This window comes from Haliaeetus leucocephalus, unplaced genomic scaffold (assembly GCF_000737465.1).
Source record: "Haliaeetus leucocephalus isolate CR32 unplaced genomic scaffold, Haliaeetus_leucocephalus-4.0 Scaffold51, whole genome shotgun sequence".
Lineage (NCBI taxonomy): Eukaryota > Metazoa > Chordata > Aves > Accipitriformes > Accipitridae > Haliaeetus > Haliaeetus leucocephalus.
This window is the reverse complement of record NW_010972487.1, coordinates 2221117-2247991: the sequence shown is the minus strand read 5'-3', so window position 1 is coordinate 2247991 and position 26875 is coordinate 2221117. Positions and strand designations below refer to the sequence as shown.

Sequence of the window (26875 nt, the reverse complement as noted above, 5' to 3'; positions counted from 1 at the left end):
CCCCCGCCCCGCCTCAGCGGTGAGGGCAGGCAGCTCGGCGGCGGGCTGAGGAGGGGAAGGGAAGAAGGGAAGCCACGCCGGGCGCCTCCCGCCTGAGGGAGAAGTCGGCGGCGAGCGCGGCCCGGCGCCGGGGAGAGGGACGTGAGGGGAAGGGGACTCACGCTGTCTCCGCTATTTAAACCTCTTCCCGCCGCCTCCGCCTCACTGACTCTCACTCACTCTCTCCTCCCCACGGAACTTACTAGGGGCGGCCCCCTCCCCTCCCCGGCCAATATACACACAGCCACACGCCGGGCCGCCGCCGCCGCTGCCCCGCCCGCCCTCCGCAGGCGCGCCGCCCATTCGCGCAGCTCTCTGCCCGTCAGCAGGGCGGCGCGACGGCCGTTGGCTGGGGACGCCGCCCATCAAAGCGCGCTCCGCACCGCCTCCTCCGGGCTCCGCCCCTCGTCCCGCCCCTCCCCTTCCCGGACACCTCAGGGGGGTGTTAAAACGGCCGTTTTAAGTCACCGTCAAAATTTACTTTTAGGTCCCGCCTACGGAGCTCCAGCGGAGATTCTGATTGGGCCATGGGAAAGCCGACTCTACCGCGACTGGGTGGCCGGATGTCCATAACCCCCCAAAATCCCGCCTATCTCGCTGCCGTCGTGCCGTTTCATTTGTCCGCGCATCCGGGCGGCTCCGCCCATTTCCACATCGCCGCCCAATCAGGCGCGGCATCTCAAGCTCTAAGGCGGTGTCAACGCGCACGAACGGAACGTGCGAAAGGGCGGCCTTCATTGGCTGGCCACCTTCTCTCCCGGCTTGTTGCTCTTCCGCCACCACCGTCCCGCGGAGCGTACCACGCCGCCGCGGCGGCTAGGGGTGGAGGGGGCGGGCCGCGGTCGGGAGCTGAGCGGCGTTGGTTCGTCCCGTCTCCATGAGGGATGGGGCGGAGGAAGGCCTTTATTGCCCGTCATGCCGCGCGCGCTGTAGGTAGCTCCCTCCGGTCCGGGGCTGGGGGAGGGCGGGGGAGGAGGAGGAGGAGGGAGGAGGAGGTTGGTGCCTAATCCAAGATGGCGGTGCAGGAATCAGCTGCTCAGCTCTCAATGACTTTGAAGGTGCAGGAGTATCCCACTCTCAAGGTGGGTGCCGAGCCTCCCCCTCCGCCCCCCCGGCACGGAGGAGAGGGGGAAAGCCGCTGGCGTCCCGCCGGAGCAGCGCTGAGGGGAAGATGAGGGCTTGGCGAGCCGGGCGCCCCGGTCCTTTCCCGCCCCCCTTCCTCCTCCTCCCTCCTCGCCTCAGGAGCCCCCGGGGCTGCGGGGTGGGGGTGGGGAGGGATTCCCACCACGCAGTTGCCCGCCCGTCCCCCCGTTTTCCTCCCCTTGACGTCTGGGCTGATGCCGCTACGGCTTCTCCTCCTCCCCTCCCCCTCGGCTGAGGGACGTGCCTGGAATATGCCGCTCTCCCCGGCTGTCTCCGTGCCCTGAGGTGATAGCGGGGAGCCCCCCCCGGGCTACGCCAGGGACACAGAAAGGGCGGCTGAGAGCTGGAGGAGCTGGCCGAGGAGGGAGAGGGGAAGCCGGGTCCCCGTGGCGAGGCGGAGCTGTGGTCGGAGGGGGGTGTGAGGGGGGGGGAGAGGGCTGGGACGGAGTGAGGCCGGGGGAGAGGGCTCGGGGGCGTACGAGGGATGGCTCGGGAGGACGGAGGGTTGCTTTCGGTGCTCATCCCAGCTGATTAGCTGAATCTACGTGGCGTTGTTAGGAGACGTGTTAAAGGGGAGGGAGTGGAGGTGGTAGAATATGGTTCCCTGGCGTCTCGGTCCCCCGAAGATGGAGATGAGCTTAAAATACAAACAGGGACAAACGTACTGGAAAAGGCTGGAGGCCTGTCGAGACGAATAAGCGAAATACTTACGGTTTGGTAAAAGCGTGGAGCGTTCGTTAAGGTACTGGGTCTGTCTGAAGGATGGTAGTTTCCCAAGACTGCATAGCTGGTCTTTGGCTTTAACTAGGTATTGTAAAGCAAATGAAGGACTCGGTACTGAGCGTTAAGGTCATCGCCTCTAAGAATTGTTGAACTGGAAGGATGATGCTCATAGGAATGAATGGAAACCTTTGTTTGGAGTCTTGTGTTGCATATACAGTAGGTCTACCACATTAATAGCAGTAGCTGTGGAAAGGAACTAGGAGAAGGATCTCTATTGCAAAATGCTCATTTAAACACCTCTCATGTCAGCATATCAACATTTTTGCATCTCTAGAAGATGTTTATGCAAAGTAAACTTTGTTGTGCTGAGATCACGCTGCGCTTTCACACGCTGAGTACTGTGTGCTCTTTGCAGTGTTTGTTTTGCAGGCTTTCTAGCCATGTTCTTGTGCATGTCCTCCTTTTCCACTCTTCTAGCTTCATTTTGCTTAGATCCAAGAAGCAGAAGGACGAAGTGTTGGGTCCCATTTGACGTATGAAGGCTTCTTTCTATCATCGTGAAGTACTTTAAAGCTGACAGCATCAGGCTTAAATTTTAAAATAGCTGGAAAGAGCGCTCTAGCACTTTCCACAGCCAGAACAATGTGAAGGCATTTAAAGTTAAGGAGATCGTTTTAAGACTGCATTTGAGATGTATTCCGGTTGTTATCACAGCTTTGCTTGTTAACATTCCTGAAAAATTACAGGCAGTGGGGATCAGTGAGTTTTTGTTTTGTTGCTTATGGCTTAAGATGAATTGTCAAGGTGCCAGCCATTTAAAAGGTAGAGAATATTTTGGACTAATTCTTTTATTTCGACAAGCATTCTTCTTTTCCTTAAATATCTTAACAAAAATATACATGAGAGAATGGAATGTCGTTTGTAAAGTTGGGAAGCTAAATAGCAAGAGGGTGAGACACCCTTGCACTGAAACTCTTTAATTTCCTAGCAAAGGCAATTGTTTATTGATTCTTCCCAGCACCCGTTCAACTTCTGGGTTGTTCCTGTAATCTTTTAATAGCGTTTTTCATTGTTTAAAAAACCTGCCAGAACAGTGTCTGCTCAAATCTTTTGAAAGTATCCCCTTAAATGTTCTTAACTGTGAGTCATATATCAAAACATTTTAATGGTGGAGGTGAAAAAGCAGCAGGGAGAAATGAACACTAAGGCTGAAGTCTACTAAAGTAAGTTGATATCAAATCCCATTTCGTTGATCAGGAGGCAGGTGCCTACAAGTTTCTCTGGGACGGAGCCTCTGTGAATTTTTATTTCCAGTTTATTCAAACACTGTGTGAGAAGAATGCATATAACTTTTAGGTTTTTAACCGACACAGTAGCTCAGATATTTCTCTTGGAGCTCTGGACACTGGTGATTTTCCCTGATGCGAGTAAAATATAAAAGATTGTAGATTTGTATTTATATCCTTCCTGTTTTTTCCCTCTAGCTTCCTCATGCCAGCATCACTAGATAATAGTTGTGTAATAGCTCTACATTTACAGTATGTTCCACAGAGTGCCTTTCATGTGAAAGAATGCTTAAAACTGCAAAGGGAAATCCCTTTTCCATAGCTAAATTCTGGTTGCTGCAGGAGTGGAAGTGTTTCAGTCATTCTTCAACAGTTCAGATCAGGGGAAGTAAATAGACTTCTTCAGCTGAATTTAGGGAAGCTATTTAAGTGTACAAAATAATACTTGAATATTTCTCCCCCCCCCCCCTTCAGTCCCTTCTCAAGGACAAGAAGGTTGCCAGCTATTCTTCCTCCAAAGTGCTGTGGAATTTTTTTTTTTTTTTAAAAGCCTACTGATAGAGAATTATGCTAGTCTCATCTGAGAGCATGTAATGTGAAAGCTGGCAATTTAAAAACGAATGAATGCGAACATTGTTATCGTAGTTCTCTGCTGAAACGCTAATAAACAAGTGATGACAGGAAGCTAGGTAATTCATCCATGTCTTTGGAAGTGTGAATAATTATTGAACTGAACTAGCAAACTATATGGAGTAAGACCCTAAAACTGGAAGGTGGAAGACCTGAAAGCAGAGATGATCACTTGTGAAAATATTCTCGTCTGGGCTGTTCATTGGGAACAGTTTAGGGTTAGCTGGGCTGCAACCACTTTAAAAAACAGCTGATCAAAAGGAAAGCTGTAGAAGCACAAAATACTTGAGCACCTTCGCAGAGCTGCTGTTTGGCTTCTTTTGTTGGCAGCTGTGGCAGGGGAAATACTGGCAGCAGATTGAATAAGATATTAATTTCTCATGGAAATACATGTTTACCTGACTGCTAAAGAGGGGGACAGACAGGAGAATAGGATTATACGAAGCGTACGTTGTTTCTATCCCGAGTCCATGGAATTGCAGAATAGCTAAGATTAGAAAGGACCTCTGGAGGCAGTCTAGTCCAATAGCCTCCCCTCAAAGCAGGGTCAACTAGAGCAGGTTGCTCAGGGCCACATCCAGACTGTTCTTCATTATCTCCAAGATGGAGACTCCAGCCTCTCTAGGCAAACCCATTCCAGTGTTTGTCTGCTGTTATGGTGTTAAAAAAAAAAACAAACACTTTTTTTTTGTTGTTTACATGGGATTTTCTGTATTTCAATTTGTGCCCACTGCCTATTGTCCTTTTACTGGGCACTGCTGAGAGTAGTCTGGCTTCATCTTCTTTATTCCCCCCATCAGGCATTTATATACATTGATAAGACTTCACCGAGCCTTTTCTTCTTAAGGTTAAATGATCTGAGCTCTCTCAGCTTTTCTTCATATGTCATGCTCCAATCTGTTAGTAATTTCTGTGGCCTTCTGCTTTACGCACTCTGGTATGTCCATGTCTCTCTGGTACTGGAGGCCCAGAACCGGACACAGCACTGCAGATGGGTCTAACTCATGCTGACTAGAGGGGAAGGATCACTTTCATTGACCTGCTGGCAATAACTTTCCTGAACGCAGCCCAGGGTGATGTTGGCCGCCTTTGCTGCAAGGGCACGTTTCTGTCTCATGGGTAACTTGTCCACCAGGACTCCCAGGTTCTAATCTACAAAGCTGCTTCCCAAGCTGTTGGTCTCCAGCATGTACTGGTGCATGTGGTTGTTCCTTCCGAAGTGCAGGACTTGGCATTTCCCTTTGCTGAATTTCATGAGGTTCTTGTTTCCTCGTTTCTGCAGCCTGTTGAGGTCCCTGTGAATGGCAACACAACCGTCTGGCATATTAACAATTCTTCCCGGTTTTATATCATCTGCAAACTTGGGAGGTGCACTCTGACCCATCATCTAGTCACTAATGAAGATGTCAAACAGTTCAGGTCAACTTCTTTTCCCGCTGAAGCAGAAAAGATGCAAGATCAATTTTTTTGCATAATTGGTTGCACTATTTTTTTCCCCTGTTTATAAGGTTTGCTATAAGTTGGTTTTGAACATAGCGTTGTACTTTGATATTATAAGTCACAGAGTACTTTTGACAAAACTTTGAACATATAGCAGCAAAAGTTGTTCAGTGAAAGTGGTTCACACAGAACTTGAGAAGGAGAGAATTAACAACTTGTAACATCTAGTGCACTGTCAGTACATCAGTGTACAGATATATATATATGGCACTGGATAGTTACCTGATTTGTAAAGTGCTTTTCAACTAGAAGGTTGACACAATAAGCTAAACATGGATATTAATAACAGTCAGCTCTGTAGTAACTCATTGTGAACGTTCATGTATCATGCTAAATCCATCTTCAAACTGGGTGCTCTGACTCACCAAGTGTACACTGAATGTCCATACCAAGCATTCGTGTGTTGCTGAATAATGCACTTCCTGTTTCAACACATCATGTGTGCATGTCAGCAAACAAGCATGATGTCTTTTGTACTGCTGCTGTTCCTCTGCACTGGGCTCTGTGTGCCACTGTTTTAAGAAAAATCTGATAACTGTGGGATTTCGGAAGACGTTTGACATTGGAAAGTAGCAAAAGTAGGAGTTGGCTTCTGTGGGAGTTGGTCACTTTTCCACCCATGCCCACTCACTATAAAACACATTTTAGAGGGATTAACGAAGGAAGAAAACACAGTAAAAGGCAGTAAGTAACAGTGTGTGGCCATGAGCTAGAGATGTTGCTTGATTATTAGTACTCCATTGTGGCTGTAGGAAAATACTTCAGGAAAAATACTCTCATACATTTTACAGAAGACCTCCTGTTAGAATCTTCAAAATGAATACCTACCTGATGTTGCAATTCACAGTTGTAGCACACTTGATTTGTAGTGTTTTCACAGGACAGTGCCCTGTCATCTTGTGAGTTTGGTTTGCATATGTTTTCTGGTATAGAAATAATATGTTTGTGTGGTAGCTAACATGTTGGGGTCTTTAAATGTTGACATAAAGCAAGAATATCTGTGAAATCTTTGATTCTTTGCATAGTGAATGTTTTTCAAGAGCTGGGAAATGGGAGTAAAGATGAGCTTCAGACGTTTGCTAGATAATTGTAATAGGAGGAAAATGCTTCACAACTTTGTGTGATAGGAGTGGAGCTCTTACTGGATGGTGTGGACCACCTGGTGTCAATTTTTCTTATCTCTCTAAACCTCTTCCCGTGGTCTTACAATTTAGTAGTGCCTATATTAGTCAGCATAGTAGTGCACCTCTTGGGGCCCATAGATTTAGCGAAGTACTGTTTTGGCAGATAGGTATTTTGCTATAAGGGCATGCTGGCAAAATCCATCAGTCCTTGTAAACTTAAACTGCCTTCATTTTACACTTGGCCTCCCATAGCTTACAGCCTGGAGATACACTATATAGGAAGTATTTGCTAACCCAGAATGTGAAATACACTACATTAGTTGATTACTTACAATACATTATTGCTTATTTAAATTTGATAGCCAGTAACTTAACTGCTCCACAACCTACTTTTGATTCACCTCAGCTTTTTTTGAGTGCTCTGTGGATTACCTTGAGTTGTAAACTAGTGAGAACTAAAGTAAAACAGAAAAATACCGAGTAGAACTTTGGTCGTTCATAAATTCTGATACAGGTCTGCTGAATCAGTAATCCTTAATTATTTGTCTTAAGAGAAATGCTGTCACTTCAGCTGGAATAGGTTATTTGGGGAGCAATCTGACTGGAAATGGGATCTCTAGCCTAAAGGCTTCAGCCAGTATCATGGTGTCTGAACTGTGCAAACACACAGGAGGATGACAACTCTTTCATTTAAAAGAGGTGATACTGTAATTAAAATGAACAAATATTTGGAGGAAAAGAAGGATCAAAACAAATGAAGGGACTTACTCAGGACACAAACCTGCTGTGTGACCTTAGCGTGGAAACTCGACCGCTTCTTTGGACAGGGAGGAGTGTTTAGGTTTTCGTTAGTACTCATATATTTCTACTAAAAGGAGAAAAGCGAAGAAATTTCTTTTGAGGCATGAGTCCAAGATGGCAGCTATAAGATATGGCTCTAGACAAGACTCTAAAATGGCTGTCAATTTGCTTACATAAGGATGCAAGACAGTTTTATATAACTGTAAAATGGCTTTGTAAAGAACTTAATTTTGTTTTTGGAAGCCTTGTTCAAAAGTTCATAATGTATTCAGTAATAATTTACTAGCAGTTTGTGTAAAAGTATAATATTTTGAAGTATTATAATTGCTTCTGTTGAGTAAGTACGTGTGTAGCAGATGGGTAGTCCAAGAATTTTCGCTGCTAATTCTCTCCTGTATTGAAGTAGCAGCTTTGAATATTATACTGATATTTTCTTTCTAGACACAGCTGCTCTAGAATATGCAGTACTGTCTTGAGTTGTAAGACTGCCATGTTTTTAACCAGCGGAAACTACTAGGCTTTACACTTCAAAAGCATTGAAACTGTTTTTAAAGAACTTTTTTTTTTTAAAAATCTAAATGATCTGCAACTGCATTTAAGCTTATGAAATTGTCTGTTTTGATCTGTATGTATTCAAGAATTTATATTAATCCTTGTACCTAATTAAATTTAAATCTAGCCATTATTCTAAGCCTCTCATTCCTGAAATATGCTACTTTACCTTTCTTTTAACTTTCTTTTCCTTTTCTGTTTTTTCCTAGAACAAGGAAAAAATATTACTATTTCAAAGGATTGATAAATGCTGCACATCAGAAGAATTCATTTTGTGCATAAGTGGTGATATTTACATTTTGGATGAGTTCAGTGACAAATAATGATGCTGACTTGGTCTGAAATAATCCAAGAGTTAATAGAGGAAGAAATAAAGTGCATAAAAATACAGAGTTTCAGTAATTCTGCATGGAAAAGCTTAATTGTTATTGGTTTGAGGGAAAACTTGCAATAGTTTATTGTACCTTGCCTCATTTTTCAATTGGCATCATGTATACTAGATGTCCTCTACTTTTCTGTTTTGTTCAGGGTGAGCATGGTGATCTAATTTAGTCTCAAGGAGACAGCTTAATGCTCAAAGGTATTTCTTGCTGGGTTTACCTTTTCTTGACACTGTTTATTAAAACTATTTAGGATATGCTTAATTTTTATTCCATATTCCCATTCTTCCTCTTTCCTCTAGCATAAAGTAGAGCTAAGTTGTCTTTGCTTCTATTTTTTTGAAAGGCAGTTTCATCACTGCACTTCTCACTTTCTTTTCCCTACCTATCTGTGGCTAGGCTTAATTTCATATAAGGGCACAATATATGGCATTTGAAAAAGCTTATTTATACCTCACAGTCTTCAACTGCATTATCTTGCAGACCTCTAGATTCATACAAATCTCTGGTGCTTTTCAGGTGTTATAAACTAACACAATTGAGGAAAGGAAGTACATTATTTTTCTGACCCTTGACAGGAGAGCATACTTCTGTAATGGTTTCCCTCACCTAATCTGGTAGGACTCATTTTATTTTTCTTGAAACTTTTCTTTCTTCCCACTAGTTATCTGACTTCATGTACCTGAAAAGATTTTTTTTTTTTAAATCCATTTCAAATTCCCTCCTGCCCATGTTTCAGTTCATTTGAGAAGATATACAATGTACGTATTTGTGTTTTAAAAAATCTACACTTTATGTGGCAATGAGTTGCTTTCACCTAGGAGACTGTAGCGCTAAAGAAGGATGATTCACAGAGACATCAGTAAAGTCAGGATATATAGTTAAAACTTCCCTGCATTTGAGTTGGTACTGCTGTCAAGTTAGACCTGATTAACTTTTCTCCCAAATACAGGAGGAAATTGGATGTTCATTTACAGAATTGCAAACCTATGTAAAAGATGCTTGTTTCTGTTGTTTATACTGTCTTCTGTGAAATTCATTTTTTAGAAAATAAACTTTTGAAAATGTCTGTTAACAGGAGGCTGGGGAATGATTAATGGTCTTACTTTCACCACCAAATAATTTTTCCTTCAATTGTGATGACTTTTGTGAGGTATCACTCAGTCTATAATTTCCAACAACCAAATGATAGAAAGCAAAAACCAGTTTGTATAGCTTTCTGCTACATCTGAACTAGTTTTTTATATGCAGTCACTGTGGGGTAGAAACTTTGTGATCAAGGTTGTGGTCTGAAAGAGATTGGGTTTTAGTTTCCATTTTTATTTGGAATTTTTCAGGCTTGAATCTGCATAAGTGAAGAAGGAATCTAGTCTATTTTGTAGGATGTGACCAGATCAGTTTGAGAACTGGTGTGTGAGAGGTCTAGTGTAAGGCTAAAGACTTGTGGGAGGATAAAGGCTTACGTTTTTCACAAAACTTTAATTATGAAAGAAACATGTGCAAGTCAGTCTTTCAGTATTACTATGTACCAGTTAGGAAAACATGTGGGCAACATCAGGCTGGCATTTGAAGTTTCACACAGTAGCCATTACGCTTTGGCCTAGCGTCCTACACCTCTAAAGGAGTAGAAATGCAGGATGTAATGCTTTTTATATATATATATATATATCAATAAAAGCTTATTTGGCTTAGGGAAAATCCCTTTTGCATGTGTCCAGTCCTTCCCTTAATTCTCTGGAAGTTCTCTGATAAATGCTGAAGTAGTCTGAGGACTTTTTTTAATAGCTGTGGAAGAAAGACAAAATAGAAGACTTCATTTCAGTGCTTCTACTTTCTTAAGCAAAATCTTCGAGAGATTCTTAATACATGTAATTGATTTTTCCCTTCCAAGCAATGGCTTATTGATGCAGAAATACTATCCTGACTATTCAAATATGGAATAATGTACACCAGTTAATGTGACTTTTAAAAAAAAGAGTCATGCCATGCAAACTTATTGGACTTACATGTTAAAAAAAAAAAAGAGGTGATGAGGTGGCAGTGGATTTGGCTGATAGTTTATTTGTGTTACTGAATGCTTTTTTGGAGATATCCCTTACCAGGAACTCTTGAAAGAAAGAAGACAGAATTCTTTACGTGGGTAGGGAACTGGGCAAGATAAGAAATAAACATCAAGATTTAGTAGCCAGCCTCTGTAATGAAAGAAGGTTAGCGTTAGGGTTCCGCTGGTGTCTCTGCCAGTACTGCTGATATTCAGCTGTTTGAAGAGCCTGGAAGAGAGAGTGAGTGCTGAGATGATCCAGTTACCTTGATGATACTAAGATAGTAGATGTATTACAGATAAAACCGAAGTGTGAAGCATTAGAGAAGAGTAGTGAAAGACTGAATGGGTATTAAAATAGATGAAATTCAATATAGACAAGTGTAGTGTGATACAGTTTTTAGGTATGGTGGAAAGAAAAATAATCGTAGTCTTATATACACAGTAACTGAGACGGGAATGATCATCGTTGCTTAGTGGGATCTTGGGGTTGTAGTGAATGTTTGCTGGGAATGATCAGGTTAATGTTGACAAACTTAGGACAGAAGTGTTTGGAAAAGGAAGAATGGAGAATTTCATTATATAGCAATGAAAATCCATAGTTTCTTCTTCTCTCAAGTAGTATGAGTTACTCTTATTTTCTCCTTTCCCTCATCCTGAAAAAGGATGTAGTAGAACTGGAAAATGTCTACAGAAGGGCAAGAATGATTAGAGATATGGAATGGCTCTCAAAGAATGGTTTAGAAAGAGCCTCTTCAATCTCAAGAGACACAAGAGGCATAGGAGAGTGAATGTTCCCTTTTTTGCTTCCAAAACAAGAACAAAAGGGTTTCAAATTAGGCTAGCAGTTGACAAGTAAAAACCAAGGAGTGTTTCTTCACACAATGCATGAAGCTGTGAAATATCTCACCACAGGATGTTGCAGTGCTAAAACTCTACAGGTCAAGAGCAACCAGCAGAGTTCATGGATGAGAAACACCCTGTGGTGTTTCTACTATAAAACTCCCACCTCTGGCTCAAGAAGCCCAAAGAGACTTTCTTGGATTAGTAACTTTATGTTCTTGCCTTTTTTTCAAGGGCCATCCCCTTTCTGGATGTTGTCAGAGAAAGGATGTTGTCAGAGGAGGACTCTTGGTCTTACCTGGTATGGCCATTCATATCTTCATGTGGAGATGAATTGGTGTCTAAATTAGCAGTGGGGATCTATGATCCAGTCTGTTTCTAGATGAATTCATAAAATTGAGTAGGAAAGGACCTCTGCAGACAGTGTAGTTGAGGCTTCTCCTGGAATCTGGGCTAACTTCAAAGCTAATTTGAGTTGCTCAGGGTCCTGCCTAGTTCTGAAAGTTTCCAAGGGTAGAGATTCCACCACCTTTCTTGGCTGCTGTTTCAGTTCTTACCAACTCTCCTGGTTAAAATATTTTTTTTCCCTATGTCCAGGTGGAATTTTCTTTGCTTCCAGTTGTCAATTCTGCCTCCTTCCTTTTTGCCCTGTAACTCTGAGAAAAGTCTGGCTAGCTCTTATCTGTGACCTTCACCTTTAGCTGGTGGAAGACTTCCATCAAATTGTGCCACTCCCATCTCCCTTCTCTTCTGCAAGTGAAACAAACCTGCCCCTCTCAGCCTCTCTTTGGATTTTGTATACTCCAACCAGTTAACCATTGTGGTGGCAGCCTTCTGGACTCTTTCCAGTTTGTCTTCTTTGGTGGGGGTGGGAAGTGACCTTAAAACCAGACTCCGTGTTCCAGAGTAGTCTGCGTGAGTGCTGAGCACAAAGAACAATCACTCCTCTCAACCCACTGCCTTTAATCTTGCTAATGCAGCCTGGTGTGTGGTTAACTTTCATTGCCACAAGAGTCTGTTGCTGATTCATGTCCAACCTGCTGTCCATCAGAGCCACCACATCTTTTTCTGCAGAAGTGGTCCTAGCCAGTTATTCCACAGCCTGTGCTAATGGATGAGGTGGTTTTGTGCCAGGTGCAAGGCTCTGGTTTTTGCCTTGATTGCATTTCGTAAAGTTCTTGGTGTGTTTCTCCAGTTCGTCACTTCTTCTGAATGGCAGCTCTGCCACCCAGCATTATCAAGCACTCCACCAATTTGTTGTCCTCTGTGAGCTTTCTCATTGTGTGTTCTGTTCCATAGTGCAGATGGTTGAAGACGACATGTATGTTGGAGCTGATAACATTCCTTTGGAGTCAAGTAATACTTGTAATTGGCCACCAGGTAGCTTTTGAACCACTAACCACTATTCTTTGAGCCTGGCTGTCCAGTCAGTCCCTAACCTGTGTTGTATTGTAGCCATTCAGTCCACATCTCACCAGTTTGGCTACAGTGGTACTGTGGGAGACAATATCAAAAACCTTGCTAAACTTAGCATGAAAGACTACCAGTGCACTCCTGCCATTCAGAGGTAGTCACTTCATCACTGAAAGCAAACAGTGTTGTCAAGCTTGATTTGCTTATGGCAAATCTAGGCTGGCTATTCCCAGTCACCTTTATAAGCTTGGAAATGGCTTCCATCTGAATTATTTTTTTTCCCATAACTTTCCCAAGAACTAAGATGAGGCAGACCAGCCTATAGCTTCCGTGATCTTCCAGGTTCTCTTTTTTTGAGAGAAGAGAAACAGCCTTTTCAGTCATTGAGGATGTTCCTTGTTCACTGTGACATTTCAGAGGTGATAGGAGCTTTACAGTGTCATTGGTGAGCTCCCTCCCTCCCTTCTGGTCCCATGTACCTGTATATCTTCAGCTTGCTTTAGACTTCACATGCAAATAGTACCTCTGTCCCCTGACTCACCTGCTCACACACATCAGGAAGGCTTTGGAGAAGACCCTGCCAGTAAAGACAAAGAAGGCAATTAGAACTGAGACTTTCTGTTGTCCTTTGTTGTTAGGTCACAAACTCAATTCTGTAGATGCTTTTCTTCATCTTCCTTATGTTGCTCATCTGTCTATAAAGCTCTTGTAATTACAATTGATTATTAGTTTGAATTCTAGTTGAATGAAGTAGATGTATATGTTGGCCATGATGGTAACAAATGCTGGATTTCTAGCTGTGACTCAGAATGCTTTTCCTCCATCATGGCTGGAGGACTATAACACCTCTGCAACGAAGATCTTGCCACAATTCATATTTCTTTTGCTATCTTGTACTTTCTCCTAATCAGAGAGCCCTTCAGCAGTGTATGTCTTCACTTTATTTGGAAACCGTGGGTGCTGAGTGAGTGAGTGACTGTGTCTGTCATGGAAGCTGCGAGTGTGTGACGAGGCTAAAACTTTGCCACATTCTTGAGATGCTATTAAGCTGCTTAGTGGAATTCAAGGTGCTAAAACCAGCATAAGTCCAGGCTGGTTGTCTGACTCCCACCAACATAAATACCGTTGAGGTAGCAGAACTTTTTAAGCTTTGATCATTATAATTAATGAACTTCTGTGAGGGGAAAATTATTTGCATTCTGCTCTCCCTTTCTGTATTGTTAAAGGTATAAAGGTATATTGATGGTACGTTCCCATGGCATGTTTTTTAAAGCAAATTTTCTCTGAGCCTGTAAAGATAAGCGTGAGCTAAGGTGAGAGTATTTATTGGCACTCTGTTTCTATATATTTGATTTATGGATGAAGTACTAAGTGTGTGCACATAGATACATTTGGAAAACCTTAAGAAAAGAAAAATTAAGAATCTCATTAAAATGTTGATAGCGAATGTAAAAACAAAGGTAGATACATGTTGTAGGATGCTGTGTAGAGGACTGACTGGTTTAACTTGATATTATTTATATTTCTTTAAATATTTTTTTACAGACTGATAATAAACACTTCGAGTATATACAATTTGCTAACCGTCAGAATACAGTATATGCAAGCATTTAATACATGCTGGTTTTTTTCTAGTTTTAATACGTATTCAGAAAAATCAAGAAAACTATATCACTTAGTAAATGAATGGCTTATTGAAAGATTTATTTTGATGGAAATATATTTAGTATTATTATTAAATTCACTATATTGAAGGGTATTTCAAATTAAATTTGATGTGGCTTATTAAAAGAAATATTACCTACAGTTGCACAGTTTGAACAGTTTTGGCCACTTCAAGTCAGTCTTGCCTTGGTACTTTATTAGCATTCATGGGCTGGAAGAGGACTGTGTTTGGGCTGAAGGCCAGATAGTAAACATCACACTTGAGTTCCTAAGTGTAAGCTTAAAAACTGCTTATGACGTTCTTAGCTCTGGTGTTTTCTACTCCCTCCATTCAACTGAATAACCAAGGTATAGCTCTCATGGCAGTCCTTCTCTTCCACCAGTTCAAGCTTTTAGACCCAGAAGGATCCTCTCCTAAGTCCTGTCTCCGCAGCTAGAGGTTGTTGGAACATATTCTGGGACAGTATAGCAGAGTTTTCTGGCTTTCTAAAACCAGAGTGTACTAAATCCTGAAATGAAGAAAATACTTGGATCAGGTTATTCAGTTGTCTTGCCTCTCTGTTAGACTTAGCACCTGGAAACAGTCATGCTACACTTGCAGAAGCCTCCAGCCAAACAGACTTTCCTTCACATCACAGTAGCAAAATTTTGATCTTGGAAAAACCTGTGTTGCTATACTTTTACCCCTTGTGTAGGCTGTTCTAACATAAGTCAAATTCCTTTCATTAGGTTTAAGTTTGACCTGGTTTATTACATGCTTAAGTTGAATAATGTGTCTGCAGCTGTGGAAGCTGATGAACAAAAGAAGCAGAATCTATTTAGTGACACTGTATTTAAATGTGCTGCCCAATAATATTTTACATCTCTCCTGTGTATCCTCTTGTATGCTCATGGTGTGAGCCAACTGAGGTGTGGTTTTTCAAGCTCTAATGAGTAGGACAAGTTGGTATTGTGCTTTTACAGAATACACTCTGGTTGGTTCTTGCTGCTTTATTTTAATTTTTTTCAGTGTTTAGTAGCTGGTTATCCTTAAGATAAAGATTCCCTAGGCTGAGTTCTGTAGGTCACTCCTATCCTTACAGAATAACTGTGTAATCCAGGCTTGGTCACAGAATGGTACTGGCAGTAAAAATCTAAAGTCTCCAATAGGCTTGTGGCAGCTAGCGATATGTAAATTTGGCAGCTGTCTCTTGGTGCAAAAAGTTTGGTGTTCTGTTTTATAACTGTGGTACCAGAAAATTGAAGTGAACCATAATTAAGAAATTTTAGAATTACATTTTCCAGACCATTATTTTCTTACATTCTCCTTCCATTTACTTTCATTATTGGAGAAAAAAAATAAACTTATTGATACAGTGCCTGTAACCGCTGAAGAGTTCTGCGGCAAAGCAAAAACCAGTGCTGGGAAATGGAGTCTCTTTTGGAGCATAGGAGCTCCAAAGTACAAGTACCAAAAGAACCAGTGGATCAAGATGCAGAGTCTGGATAAGATGCTTTCTCAGTAAGGAACATAGCGGTTGCAATTCCTAAATTTTGGCATTTGTTGAATCTAGTCCTGTAAAGTAAGTGTTAAAGCTGCACCTGGATATGGTTTACAAGTATTCTCTAAAAAACTGCTGGCTCTATGGTAAGAAACAAGTGCCTGTGCAAATTTATTAAAAACTCTGGTAAAGAGTATTTACTGTCAGTTTCAGCTGTGCAAATGATTTCCTTGTACCTTTAAAGTCATTTCCCTTGTTATGGTACACTAAAACTATGTTTAGCAATGTATTTATTTGTATTTACTTTCAGAGTATATAGTAAAACAGTTGAACTCCTGGCTTCTTCCACACAGGATATTCAGATTTTTTTTGGGGGGGGGGGGAAAAAAAATTCAAAAACCTATTGCACCTAGACACATTATAAATTATATATAATGATGCCATCTGAAATTGAAAGTCCAATTGTTCTAAACATCATATGAACACAGTCTGTGCCAGAAACTTGCACGCTAAAGAAACTGAGCATGGGAAACAGGAACTGTTATTGCTCTTGTGTGCAGGTAAGAGAGTAGGGAAAAGGGAGATTAGAGCTAGATTTTTTTTTTTTCAAACTGACTAGATCTGTATATTCAGTTCAACTGACTGCTCAAAATTTAACAAAAACACTTTTTGTGGCCAAACAGATAACTCGGATCAATAGTAGCTTCTGAAAGTCTTGATGTAGCTTTTCAGTATGGTGTGGAAAGCTGATTAGCAAAGTACTTGCAGAAATTAAATTCAGTAGACGCAAGTAACTGAAGGAAACATGTTATTCAATTAATAGTAAGAAGAATGCAGGGGGAAAAGGGAAGAAGTTGTCTTAATGCTGTTTTGGAGTTGAAAACAAGCTTCCATCTTCAAAAGCATGAGATATCAAAATAATGCTCCCCCCTGCCCCCCCAAACACCTAGTTTGTCTATGGGGCTTTAAAACCTTTTATCTTTTTTGTGGAAATGGAGAAGAGAAATAAGAGCTAAAGATGGAATAAAAGATGGTTATATAGCCAATCAAGTAGGTGATCAAGCCTATTAGTTGTGATGTTTTATGTAGCTTGAGTTTTGGGGGGGTGTGGTGCTGGGATTTTAGGTGTGGAGGTATAAGGAAAATAATCGTTTTAGTTTGATACTTCCTGTGGTAAAGGCTTGTTCTGTCATTTGTTTAGGTCTTAGTTTGAGACGCTAAAAAACATTAAATAGATCATTTCAGTCTTTCTGAGAGGAAGAGGAGCCCTTTCATGTCTTATCAGGAGTATTCTTGTGTTATACTTCTACTACAAATAAGAACAACCTATTGTAGGTCATGAAAAGTCTTGGAAAGCAAGTACTTCGGCACATCCTCCTTACTCTGAACCTAAACTGTTTCTCAGTGCATCTCTAATTGTGAATTGCGATGGTTATGTAGTAACGTCTCTCCTAATAGAGCCCAAAAGGAGAGTGGACCCTGGGGATACTTTCTTGCATGTAAATGATTAGAAGGAATAAAATGGAGGCAATCTTGATATAATTGATTAGAAGTGATCTACTTGAAAGATTTGTAATCAAACATATGTGTGATACATACCAAACAGAACGCTGATTTGCATTTCCTGTTTTACCTTTAATACGTGTAATCTGATTGCTAGCTAAATTATGCCTTTGATTAATGGAAAAGCAATCAAGATTATCATAACTGCCTGAAAGAATTTCTCGTGGACTTTTTCAAGATAAAAGATACGGGTGAATTAAGTGTATAACACTGGAATGTTTTTAGTTCCAAAATTCCTGTTTCCATGAAGTAATAGAACTTCCTGTCTAAATTGCTTATGCTGTCACTGTAATGGAAGCAACATGATGGGAGCAGCTTAACATTTGCTGTAAGCTTTCCCCAAATCATTCAGTACCCTAAAATTGGACCAGGCTGTAGACTACTCCCATATATGTGCCCTTAATGGCCATCAGTAGTAGTTTTGATATAGCTGTCCCATAAAGGTGTGGGACAAGTAGGACAGGAGACCTTCAAGGCTGATTAGTCTCTAAGCTAAGGAATGGAGCCTTAGAGGAATTTAAACTTAGTCATACAGTGTAGGCTTTTTTCACTAAAAGAAAACTTCCATAGAGTTTCTCTTAGCATTCATTATAGTCCTACTGGAATTAATATTAAAAAGTAGTCCTTCGTGGGTGCAAGTAGGTAGGAGACTTGTTAGATTTCCTGAATAACCATTGGTGTACTATGTATAAATTTTTCAGTAGCCAATATGCATTATACATGCCTTCTCAAAGGTAACTTCTCTTCTGTTATCAGTTCCTGAAGGAAAGAGATGTGAACTTAAAAAGCCATGTTCTGAAGGGTGATCTCTTACTTGTAGTTAACTTATAGCTTTTCTTTAGATGCACATTTGTCTTTGCTTTCTGTTCTCCCTGAACTGTTTCCATCAGTGCTTACTACAGTCAAAGCACGATAGGTGAAATTGGTATCAGAAAAGAATCTGCCAGTTTTTATGTCCTGTCACTGTTTTTTCTTAAAGTGTTAGCTCCTTGCTGAAAGGGGCTTAAATATGGGCTTTGATATAAGAACTCAAGTTCAATTAATGACCTCTAGTGTCCTGGAACCTGGGATTCTTCTGACTGCATCAGATAAAATCATCAGTCTCTAAATTCTCAAACACCTGACTTTTTTTAATTTAGAAATTCTAATGACTTGATATTTCTCATTTAGGTGCCATATGAAACACTGAACAAACGCTTTCGAGCTGCACAGAAAAACATTGATCGAGAGACTAGCCACGTTACAATGGTTGTGGCAGAGCTGGAGAAGACGCTGAGCAGTTGTCCTGCTGTGGATTCAGTTGTTAGTCTTCTGGATGGAGTAGTTGAAAAACTCAGTGTTCTGAAACGAAAGGTAAGTGGTGTTCTACCTTGTGATTGCTTTGTCTTTACAAAGTTAACAGAAGTATTTTTCTGTAATGCCGTTTGCTTGGATTTGCTTTTCAAGAGATAGGTATTACTGGCACTGTAAACAAAGGCTTTAGAATGCACAGCAAAACACCAACAAAACTTACTGTATCTTGCTTCACTGCACTTGTGAAATGTGACTTGGTGTTCTGTGACTACGTATAACAAACCTCTGTTGAGAGGTAAAATTAATATGAATTTATAGTCCTGAAAAGGAATTTCTCTACCCACAGAAAAGAAATAGTAGCAAAATAAATGGATTTGTGTGCGTTTGCATTAACCGATCACTTGAGGAGCAAAAACCAGTAGAAGATGAGTCTGAAAAATGTTTAAACCCCTGGCGGGGTAGCGGTGGGGTAGCTGTATGCAGTGTTGAGGTTTCTTTGCAGAAGAAAGTGTGAGTTGTCCTTGATTGTTACTTGAACGTTTTTTTATAAACACTAAACTTGCAGGCTGGAAAGTTCCTAGGGAATATTACTAAAAGCATTTTAAACAAAGTTTAGCAGGATAACCTGCTTCTAGCTGTTAAGCTTGAATGCTTGTATGGAATACAGCCAAACTTTCATGCCTTTACCACATCTTTCCAAGAAGAATGAGTTAAAAACATAAACTATATAGTATAAGCCATCCTTATTCTGGATGGGAATATTACTCATCCTGAGACTCATCAGAACACTTTCTTGAAACAAATCTTGCAGAAAAATGAAAATAGCTCTGTCGCCTGCCTTTAGAGCGGTGCTTTTCCAAAAATAAATAGGTGAAACAAATGGTAGCAAAGTCATTTCATTAAAACTTAAATGAAATAACCAACAGATATAAATCTTGAGACTATATTAAGCGAAGCGTCAAGATACCTTGGAGGTTTGTAACATGAAAATAACGCTGTCATGTATGTTGATTTGGGGTTTTCTGCTTGAACAGGTTAGCTAGGCGTTGAAAAGCTGTTCTGCAAAAGACTTCATAAATCTAATTGCTGTTTTCATCTTTGGTTCGTGAGACTTAAACAGGTCGTGAAGGATATGTTTTCTTCACTTCTATGCTACTTGCAGAAAGAAATTACTGCTATTTCTGAAAGAGGTGTTAGATTTTGCTTGTAGGTGTGTAGTAATGATGTGGAGGAGTAAGTTATTTACTTGTTAAATCTTTGCTGACTGCGGGGGTGTGTCTGAAAGGCATTGCTGAATGTTTTGGGTGCAAGGCTCCATTTTAGTGTAATTGCTCATTTGTTTTTGACTGCCTGAAAGACTGTGGGGAATCTTGTAGCTGCTCAGAAAGAACAAAAGGCAAAAAAATCTGTTTAACAGTAAAAGTCTTCTGAAATACAAAGGTCTTGTTTCAGCTCCAAACTCTCAACTCCAACTGTCTTGTCTGTAATCTCTGCCCCAAGCAAAATGATTGTTTTCTTTAGGGCCTTTGGACCCATGTGGGATCTCTGTTTCCTCCTGTGTTTAGACAAGGATCCGATGAACTGCTGAGATGGCCCTAATAGAATTAGATGGTTCCTTTATTTAACACCTTACCCACTCTTAAAAAAGAGCTTTTCAACACAGCAGGTTTCTTGGGTTCTGAAAATGATCCTGCAGAAACCTAGGCCTTTGTATCTTGTTTAGTATGCTTGTTCCCTCAAGTTCTGTTAATGTCCAGTAGGGCAAGTCCAGATAGAGTTGCCTCAGAGGGTTTTGAAAAGGATCTGTAGCCTTTCTGAAGGCACTAGAATGATCAAAAAAACAGCAAGAGCTGTATAAGTCCAGGTACAAAACCATATAAGGAGAGCCCTTTGGAGTGAGAAGGGGCTCAACCTTTGTGCCTGGCTGCCTTGAATTCTCCTAGCTGTATTCAGAATAATTCTCGAGGTTGTCTTCATGTCTGATAATACTGCAGACATCTAAGAAGTGAAAGTGAGTTTTGGCTTGAGTTAGTGTTTGCTTGCTGAATAGGAAAAGGCTTAGTTTATAACTTAAACAAAATACTGATCTCCAAACCATATGTTACAAAATAAAGCTAAATTCAGTAATAGAAGTAACTCAGACTGCAGTAATAAAAATAACTCAGGCTATAGATGTTTACATTAATTTTAGTAAAATAGTATCTTGTGTAGTGACTAGGGTTTTAGATACTTGAATTTGGTATCAAGGACCAGATCAGAGTCAGGCTTAATTGGGGCAAAGGCTTAGTAGGCTTTTCTTGCACAAGTTTTCATTTATTTCACTTTGCTTTTCAAATATTGACCCTTTCAGAAGAAAATCTGTAAATGAGCATGCGTGGTATGAGCAGTCAGAACCAGCCGGTGCTTCCAGAACTGGAGCTGTTATCCAAGGGTGATACTGCAGCCTCGATAGCTTGAGTGCTGGGAAGATAGCTGTGCCAGCATGGAGTGCAAAGTGGGCTGCCATAAACCAACCAGGTTATTTGGTCTGTGCTTGGTTGGCAAACCTGCATGGACTTCCCTGTTGCCATAGCTGTGCAGTTATTTAAACACAAACCAGTGAGTTTAAAGTCACCGCAAGTAAGGCAACCCAACCTGAAATTGCATCACTGGGTTGTGTATTGCAGATGGGAAAGATACTAAGCCTCCATCGTCTTCTGGTTTGCTTTTACCTTAGCAAGCATATAAAAGTACTGCAAGCTTTCTTTGTGTTCTGTAGCCTGGCATGACCCACAATTGTCACGTGCTGTATACTGAGTCAGCTAGCTTTGAATTATGATATGTCTGTAATAAAATTGCCTAGTAAAGTTTGCAACATAACTAATCAACCATATAACTTTAAGGTTGAAGGAAAGTATGAGCTGCATGTTTGTTTAATTAAAAAAAAGTTGTGGAGATATTTTTGGGGTGTGTGTTTTGCACTGGGCATGCCAATAAGTTCCTTTAAAAAAAAAAGTCATTCTGCTTCCTCTGGACAAATTTATTTTCCTAAGTAAGGCTCCTAACAATCCATGTTTCCAGAGTAGCAGAGGTAAGTAAAATAATACCAGTTTAAGAAAGCTGGTAATTTTTTTAAAACTACTCTAAGATCCTTGACTTAAAGGTGCCAAGAGGCCAAATGCTTATATAATTTTCATTATTGCATGACTGATTAAAATGGCTCCAGTGTATTAGAAGTAATGTGGGTTTACTCTGCATCACTCCTCAGTGTAGAACTAATTCAGTAGGACAGCTGCTTGAGGAAGAAGCCGTGCATAGGTTAGAGGTGGAAATTCATGATTTTCAACTGTTTGGACCAGATGACTGCAAACCTTCACAAAGCTTTTTGCAGACTATTACAGCAGTGGCTGATGTAGTTGTTATGTTGCTGTTTTCGGACTAACAGCACATTAAGCAGAAAGGCACGTACTCATAATGTCAAATAAGTCAAAACTTATATACAAGAATATCTCAGAACTGGACCAGCCACACTGAAACTTACACACTACCATAGGTAACATCTTTCTAAATGAAAGAAATGCTATTGGGAGTGACTGTATAGCATGTAAAGAATGCCTACAAACAATTCTTACTGTGTTTTGCTTTAAAAACAAACTGAAAATGTATAGCTCTTATTTGTTCCTATTAATTTTTACTTTTTAGGCAGTTGAATCAATCCAGGCTGAAGATGAAAGTGCAAAACTCTGTAAACGTAGGATTGAACATCTGAAAGAACATAGTAGTGACCAGCCAGCTGCTGCAAACATGTGGAAGAAGAAACGTATGGATCGTATGATGGTGGAACATCTTTTACGCTGTGGCTACTATAATACAGCTGTAAAACTAGCGAGACAAAGTGGCATTGAGGTTGGTAGCAATGTGCGCTAACTTACTAACAAAATGGTAGTAAAGAGGAGGCTGGCAAACGAGAACAAGCTGCTTTAGCCCTTTAGCAGCTCTTTTTATGTATTAGCATGCCTTTATTGCTTATGCTTATCTGTTAATCATTTCAGGCCTGAGTTTGTTCTCCTTACTTGACATAAATTGTATTTTAATGTATTAAATAAGTCAAAATTGAAGGCATAACTTCTAGTCACGAACTAAATGCTTTCAGATAAACACCTTGCCCTATTAAAACATAGAATAAGTCTCAAATGTCATGCAGAATTTCTTGTTAGAGGCCTTTTAGGCTGCTGATAAAGCAGTTAGTGGAGCTTCCCATCTGTCTAGCCACACTTAAATGATATGCCTAGGTGACCAGACTGAGCAGAATAGCATATGCTGATTGCAGGAACAACTGTTTTATTGTATCATTCTACTATTTAATGCATCCAGAGAAAAGCTGGCTTATACTTTGGAAAGTAAATCTTGATACAGTTTGGGGTCTTAGTAGCCAGTATATCTTGCATGGTCCATAGAAACTTTTTGCGGTTTTGTTTATTTTGTCATTTATGATTCTGTGGCTGTCACTTTCCTTTTTACTGGTTATCTAGTTGGTTTTGCTTCCATCTCATAATTGCTTATGAAGTGTTTGGAGTTTGTGCGCCTTGGTATAGCCTCATTATACAGAGCAACGAATCCATACTGTGGTCCTCTGATAGCCACAAGGATATTAAAACTGATTCTTTAAGAATTTGCTATTTATTTAGAGCAATCATGTTTTGCTAACTTTAGGTAGTATTCGCTATGTGATCCTCAGTGATTCTTGAATCTTAAGTTCTTTTGATAGTCCTGATTGCAGAAGGTATGCAACTCTTCTGGTTAAAATCTTTCTCCTGTAAAGATGCTGAGAGTTTAGTTGTACTATGTGACTTAGGTACTTTGCCTTTCTTAGGTGACATAGTTGAACACAACTCTCTGAGCTAGTTGAGGGGAAGAGATTTTTGTTACTGGTGTCAAATTACAACATATATACCTGTTCTTTGTCTTGTACAACGAGCATATTTGTCACATGTCTCTGTTACTCCTTGGCTGCTTTACCGGTCTGATCCTGTTCAACCAGCAGTGATTTCAGTAAATACCAGAAAGGAGACAGCAAGTAGAGGTTGAATGGAAAGGAGTCCTGAAGAAATTCACTGAAGAGGCTGCTATGCCTCACTAAAGATAGCCTATGCATGTGAATCAAAAAAAACCCAAGACAATTATTCTGGGATAATTGCAGCTGAATGGTCAGCAGCAATTCCACTTCTGGTAGATGTTTCCCTCTGTTTTGAGCAGGAGCTCATCTCCTGCTGAATCATCATGCTACTGTACCTACTAGGTCTGCTGAAAAAGCACTATGGAAATATTTCCACTTTCATAGCAAGTTCTATTATGCCTGATTTCAGTAATGTTCAGCTTTGGTTTAGACATGAGCATGGAAGTCAGTCATGATACACTGCAAGACCATGTGGTATGAAGCATTGCACTTGTGAAGCCTTAAAGCTTTTTATTCTATTTGCTGAATAGAAACTTTAGTGTTTAAAAAAAAAAAAAAAGTTTTAAATAAGCTTATTTAACTTCTGCCTTCAAGCCTAAGTATTTTTATTTGCATAACATCAAAGTAACTTAAATAATACAAAACTTAGTTGCATGTTGTTGGATGCACTGAGGCCATATTTCTCTTCTAGTTTGCTAAAATGATGCAATTTACTCAACGTTAAAGTTTACATTTTGGCTAAATGAGGATAAGCTTCCCTCAGTCTCTCAACATTGTACTCAGTCTTCCTTACTGTATGGTGATTCTCATTGTGAACAGCTTTGACAATGGTAAGATACTGAGATTTGATTGTTACACAGAATTTGTGGTTTTTCTGGTTTAATAAGACAACATCTCTGTTTCTTTTTGTTCGTTTCTTGCTGAAGGGTATGAGCATTGAAATGTTCTCTAATGGTTAATAATACAACTTTGCTGTAAAGATTACAAAATATGATGATATTTTTCTCTCATCCAAAGTAATCTTTCTGTTTACTGTAGTCTCAACTGTAATTTTGGTAAATGTCTCCACCACTGCACGGTTCAGAAGCACATTGCTGTATAGTGAACCAGGTCATGTGTATTACCCGATATTTTTTTTTTTTCATATAGCAAGACAATATTGTTACTATTGGGTAGTCATTATAGCCTACGTAGGAACCTGAAAAAAGGTGGGGTTTTTGCTCAGCTTGTCCACCAGCCAGAGGTGAGGCTGATGGACAAGTTGAGTGTGACCCAGCAATGCGCTCTTGTGGAAAGAAGACTCAACAGCACTCTGGATTGTATTGGGATGAGCATCGCCAACAGGGGAAGGGTGGTGATCCAGCCCCTCTACTCAACACTGGTTACATCAGTCTGAAGTACTGTATCTAGTTCTGGGCTCCCCAGCAGACACACTGGGGTGTGGGATCTCCTTGTACATGGAGATATTAAAATCCAGATTGAACTGGGCAAGGTCCTAAGTAAACTGTTGTAGATGACTGTGCTTTGAGCAAGCGGACTACACGACCTTTAGAGGTCCCAATCTCAACCATTCTGTGATTGTTTCTGAGAGCAAATCTCAACCATTCTGTGATTCATTTCTGTGACTGCAGGCCAAATGGCTAAAAGTGCCCTTTGCAGCTATTTGAAAAGGCTGAAGGAAGTGGCTCTTTCCACTTCAGTTGTAGCTTATGGATCCTAGATTAAGCGTCTTTCAGTAGCTGTTAGACCAGTCTTGGGAGCAAGTCTCAACCTGCTTGTTTAAGTTCCTTGCCTGGCTTCCAAATGCTAAGAGGCTGGCAGAGCTGTTAAGGTACTTCATGGGTGGAAACAGTTTAGAAAGCATTCTGTTTCAGTGACCGAAGCAAATCATTAAATCATTCATATGTTCGCCAGTAATACACAGCAGATGGTTTGCTCAAAGATTGATGATGCACCATAGTGTCCGATTCTAGTAATTATTGATGGGCTGACAAATTCTTGCCTGCTTTCTAAATCAAACTACCTTCACAGGAATCATATTCTTGAATCCTTGTCAGGGAAGATAAGCACTTAAAGCCATGGTTATAAACTAGGAAGCAAACAACTATGAAAAGAAATGCTGGATGGGAAAAATTATAGGGAAGTTTAATATCAGAGTTATGAGCTACCTCAAGTTAGGAATAACTTCTGGCATGTGGCACATATAAAGCATAATGTTATATGGCAATATAAGAAATCAACTACAAACATGTAATGTGTGTGATATGTCTTTAAAGAAAAGTAATGCTGCTTGGGAAAGTAAACTAAAATGTGAGTAATATTAAAATAAGAGCTGACAGTCAAGGACAGAAATGTCACGTTTGTGCCAAAGTAAATATGGGGGGAAGATTCTATTGTAGACTTTTTTCTTGATGTCTTCTGGCTCCCTAATGATGTGAAAAACAGTTTGGATTGAAGATATAAACTAGATGTTAAGTTTTTGTTATTGCATATAAATGAAGCTCATCAGTATCAGCTTGTTATACTTAATAATGATCTTATTTTGACTCTATTACGACCTTGGAGTGCAACACCAATATAAAAATGCTTATTTTCATCTGCAGATTCATATATTCAGCTAGCTGGTAGGGTTGTCAACTTAAACTTTGCAATTCTGTGTTCTGCTACATTAAATGCTATCTCATTTCTGTGCCACCAATTGATAGGTAAATCTAGTTTTGGAAATGGGATGTTCTAGTAGGAAGTTGGTTGTTGTTTGTAGGTAAGTTTTATAATTAGGTTAGGTATGTAGTTCCTAGGGGTTGTTGTTTTTTAAATTTCATGCTTTTTTTAGCCCCTTTTTTAATAGGCTAGGAAGAAAAAAAAATATGTATAATGTCCTTATGTTCTTTGCTTAATTATGTAATAGCCGTAGTGATTTTTGCCTAGATGATGGAAAATAAACGCAGATTCTGAAGCTGCCAGTCTTTCTTATCGTATGCTGTAAATCCTTTTTCTGTCTTTGCTTAGTTTATTAAAAGAATATATGTCCTTGCCTTAATGGTTATACTGTACAAAAGTTGTACAAGTGGCAATGTTTTTTCTGTGAAGAACAGCATAAATTTAAACCAAGTGCCTGTGTGTTAGGGTAGGGAGCAAATGATTTAGACATCTATAAACCACTGAGGGATACAAGAACTGCTACACCCCCAAGGGGGGTGGGCAGTGGCACTGTAAGGTTGCAGGTATAAGAGAATGCTTGAGTTGAAATAACTCTTTAGTAGCTTAAAACTGGTTAACTTGACCTTGCATCACGGATTATGCATGCCAATCGAAGTTTTGCAAATTAATGTTCCTAGATCAGTAATTCAGTAGGTGCATCATCCTTCAGAGACACTTAACTAGCCATTTGCATTAATACCAAGTGTGCTTTTTGCTTTTGAGAATTGGGGGGGGGGGGGGGTGTGGTTTTTTTTTTTTCTC

The 26875-nt window shown here is 40.3% G+C and overlaps 2 protein-coding genes across 5 annotated transcripts in view; one reads left to right on the top strand and one right to left on the bottom strand.

The window, feature by feature from the left end:
• CTBP1 (C-terminal binding protein 1) overlaps positions 1–226 on the bottom strand; it is a 244089-nt gene extending 243863 nt beyond the window's left edge. Inside the window, exon 1 of one of the 2 annotated variants that reach the window (XM_010577573.1) lies at positions 162–226. The gene's annotated coding sequence lies outside the window, so the exon portion shown is untranslated. The remainder of the gene's footprint in view (positions 1–161) is intronic. The other variant, XM_010577566.1, reaches the window with a different exon arrangement.
• A 565-nt stretch (positions 227–791) lies between these two features.
• The window catches only part of MAEA (macrophage erythroblast attacher), a 53951-nt gene continuing 27867 nt past the window's right edge, over positions 792–26875 (top strand). Inside the window, exons 1-3 of one of the 3 annotated variants that reach the window (XM_010577546.1) lie at positions 792–968; positions 18355–18537; positions 22159–22362. In XM_010577546.1, the coding sequence (XP_010575848.1) occupies positions 924–968; positions 18355–18537; positions 22159–22362 (432 nt within the window). In that variant the 5' untranslated portion in view covers positions 792–923. Of the gene's footprint in view, positions 969–1020; positions 1122–18354; positions 18538–22158; positions 22363–26875 lie in introns of those variants that run through there. The other 2 variants (XM_010577555.1, XM_010577539.1) reach the window with 2 other exon arrangements.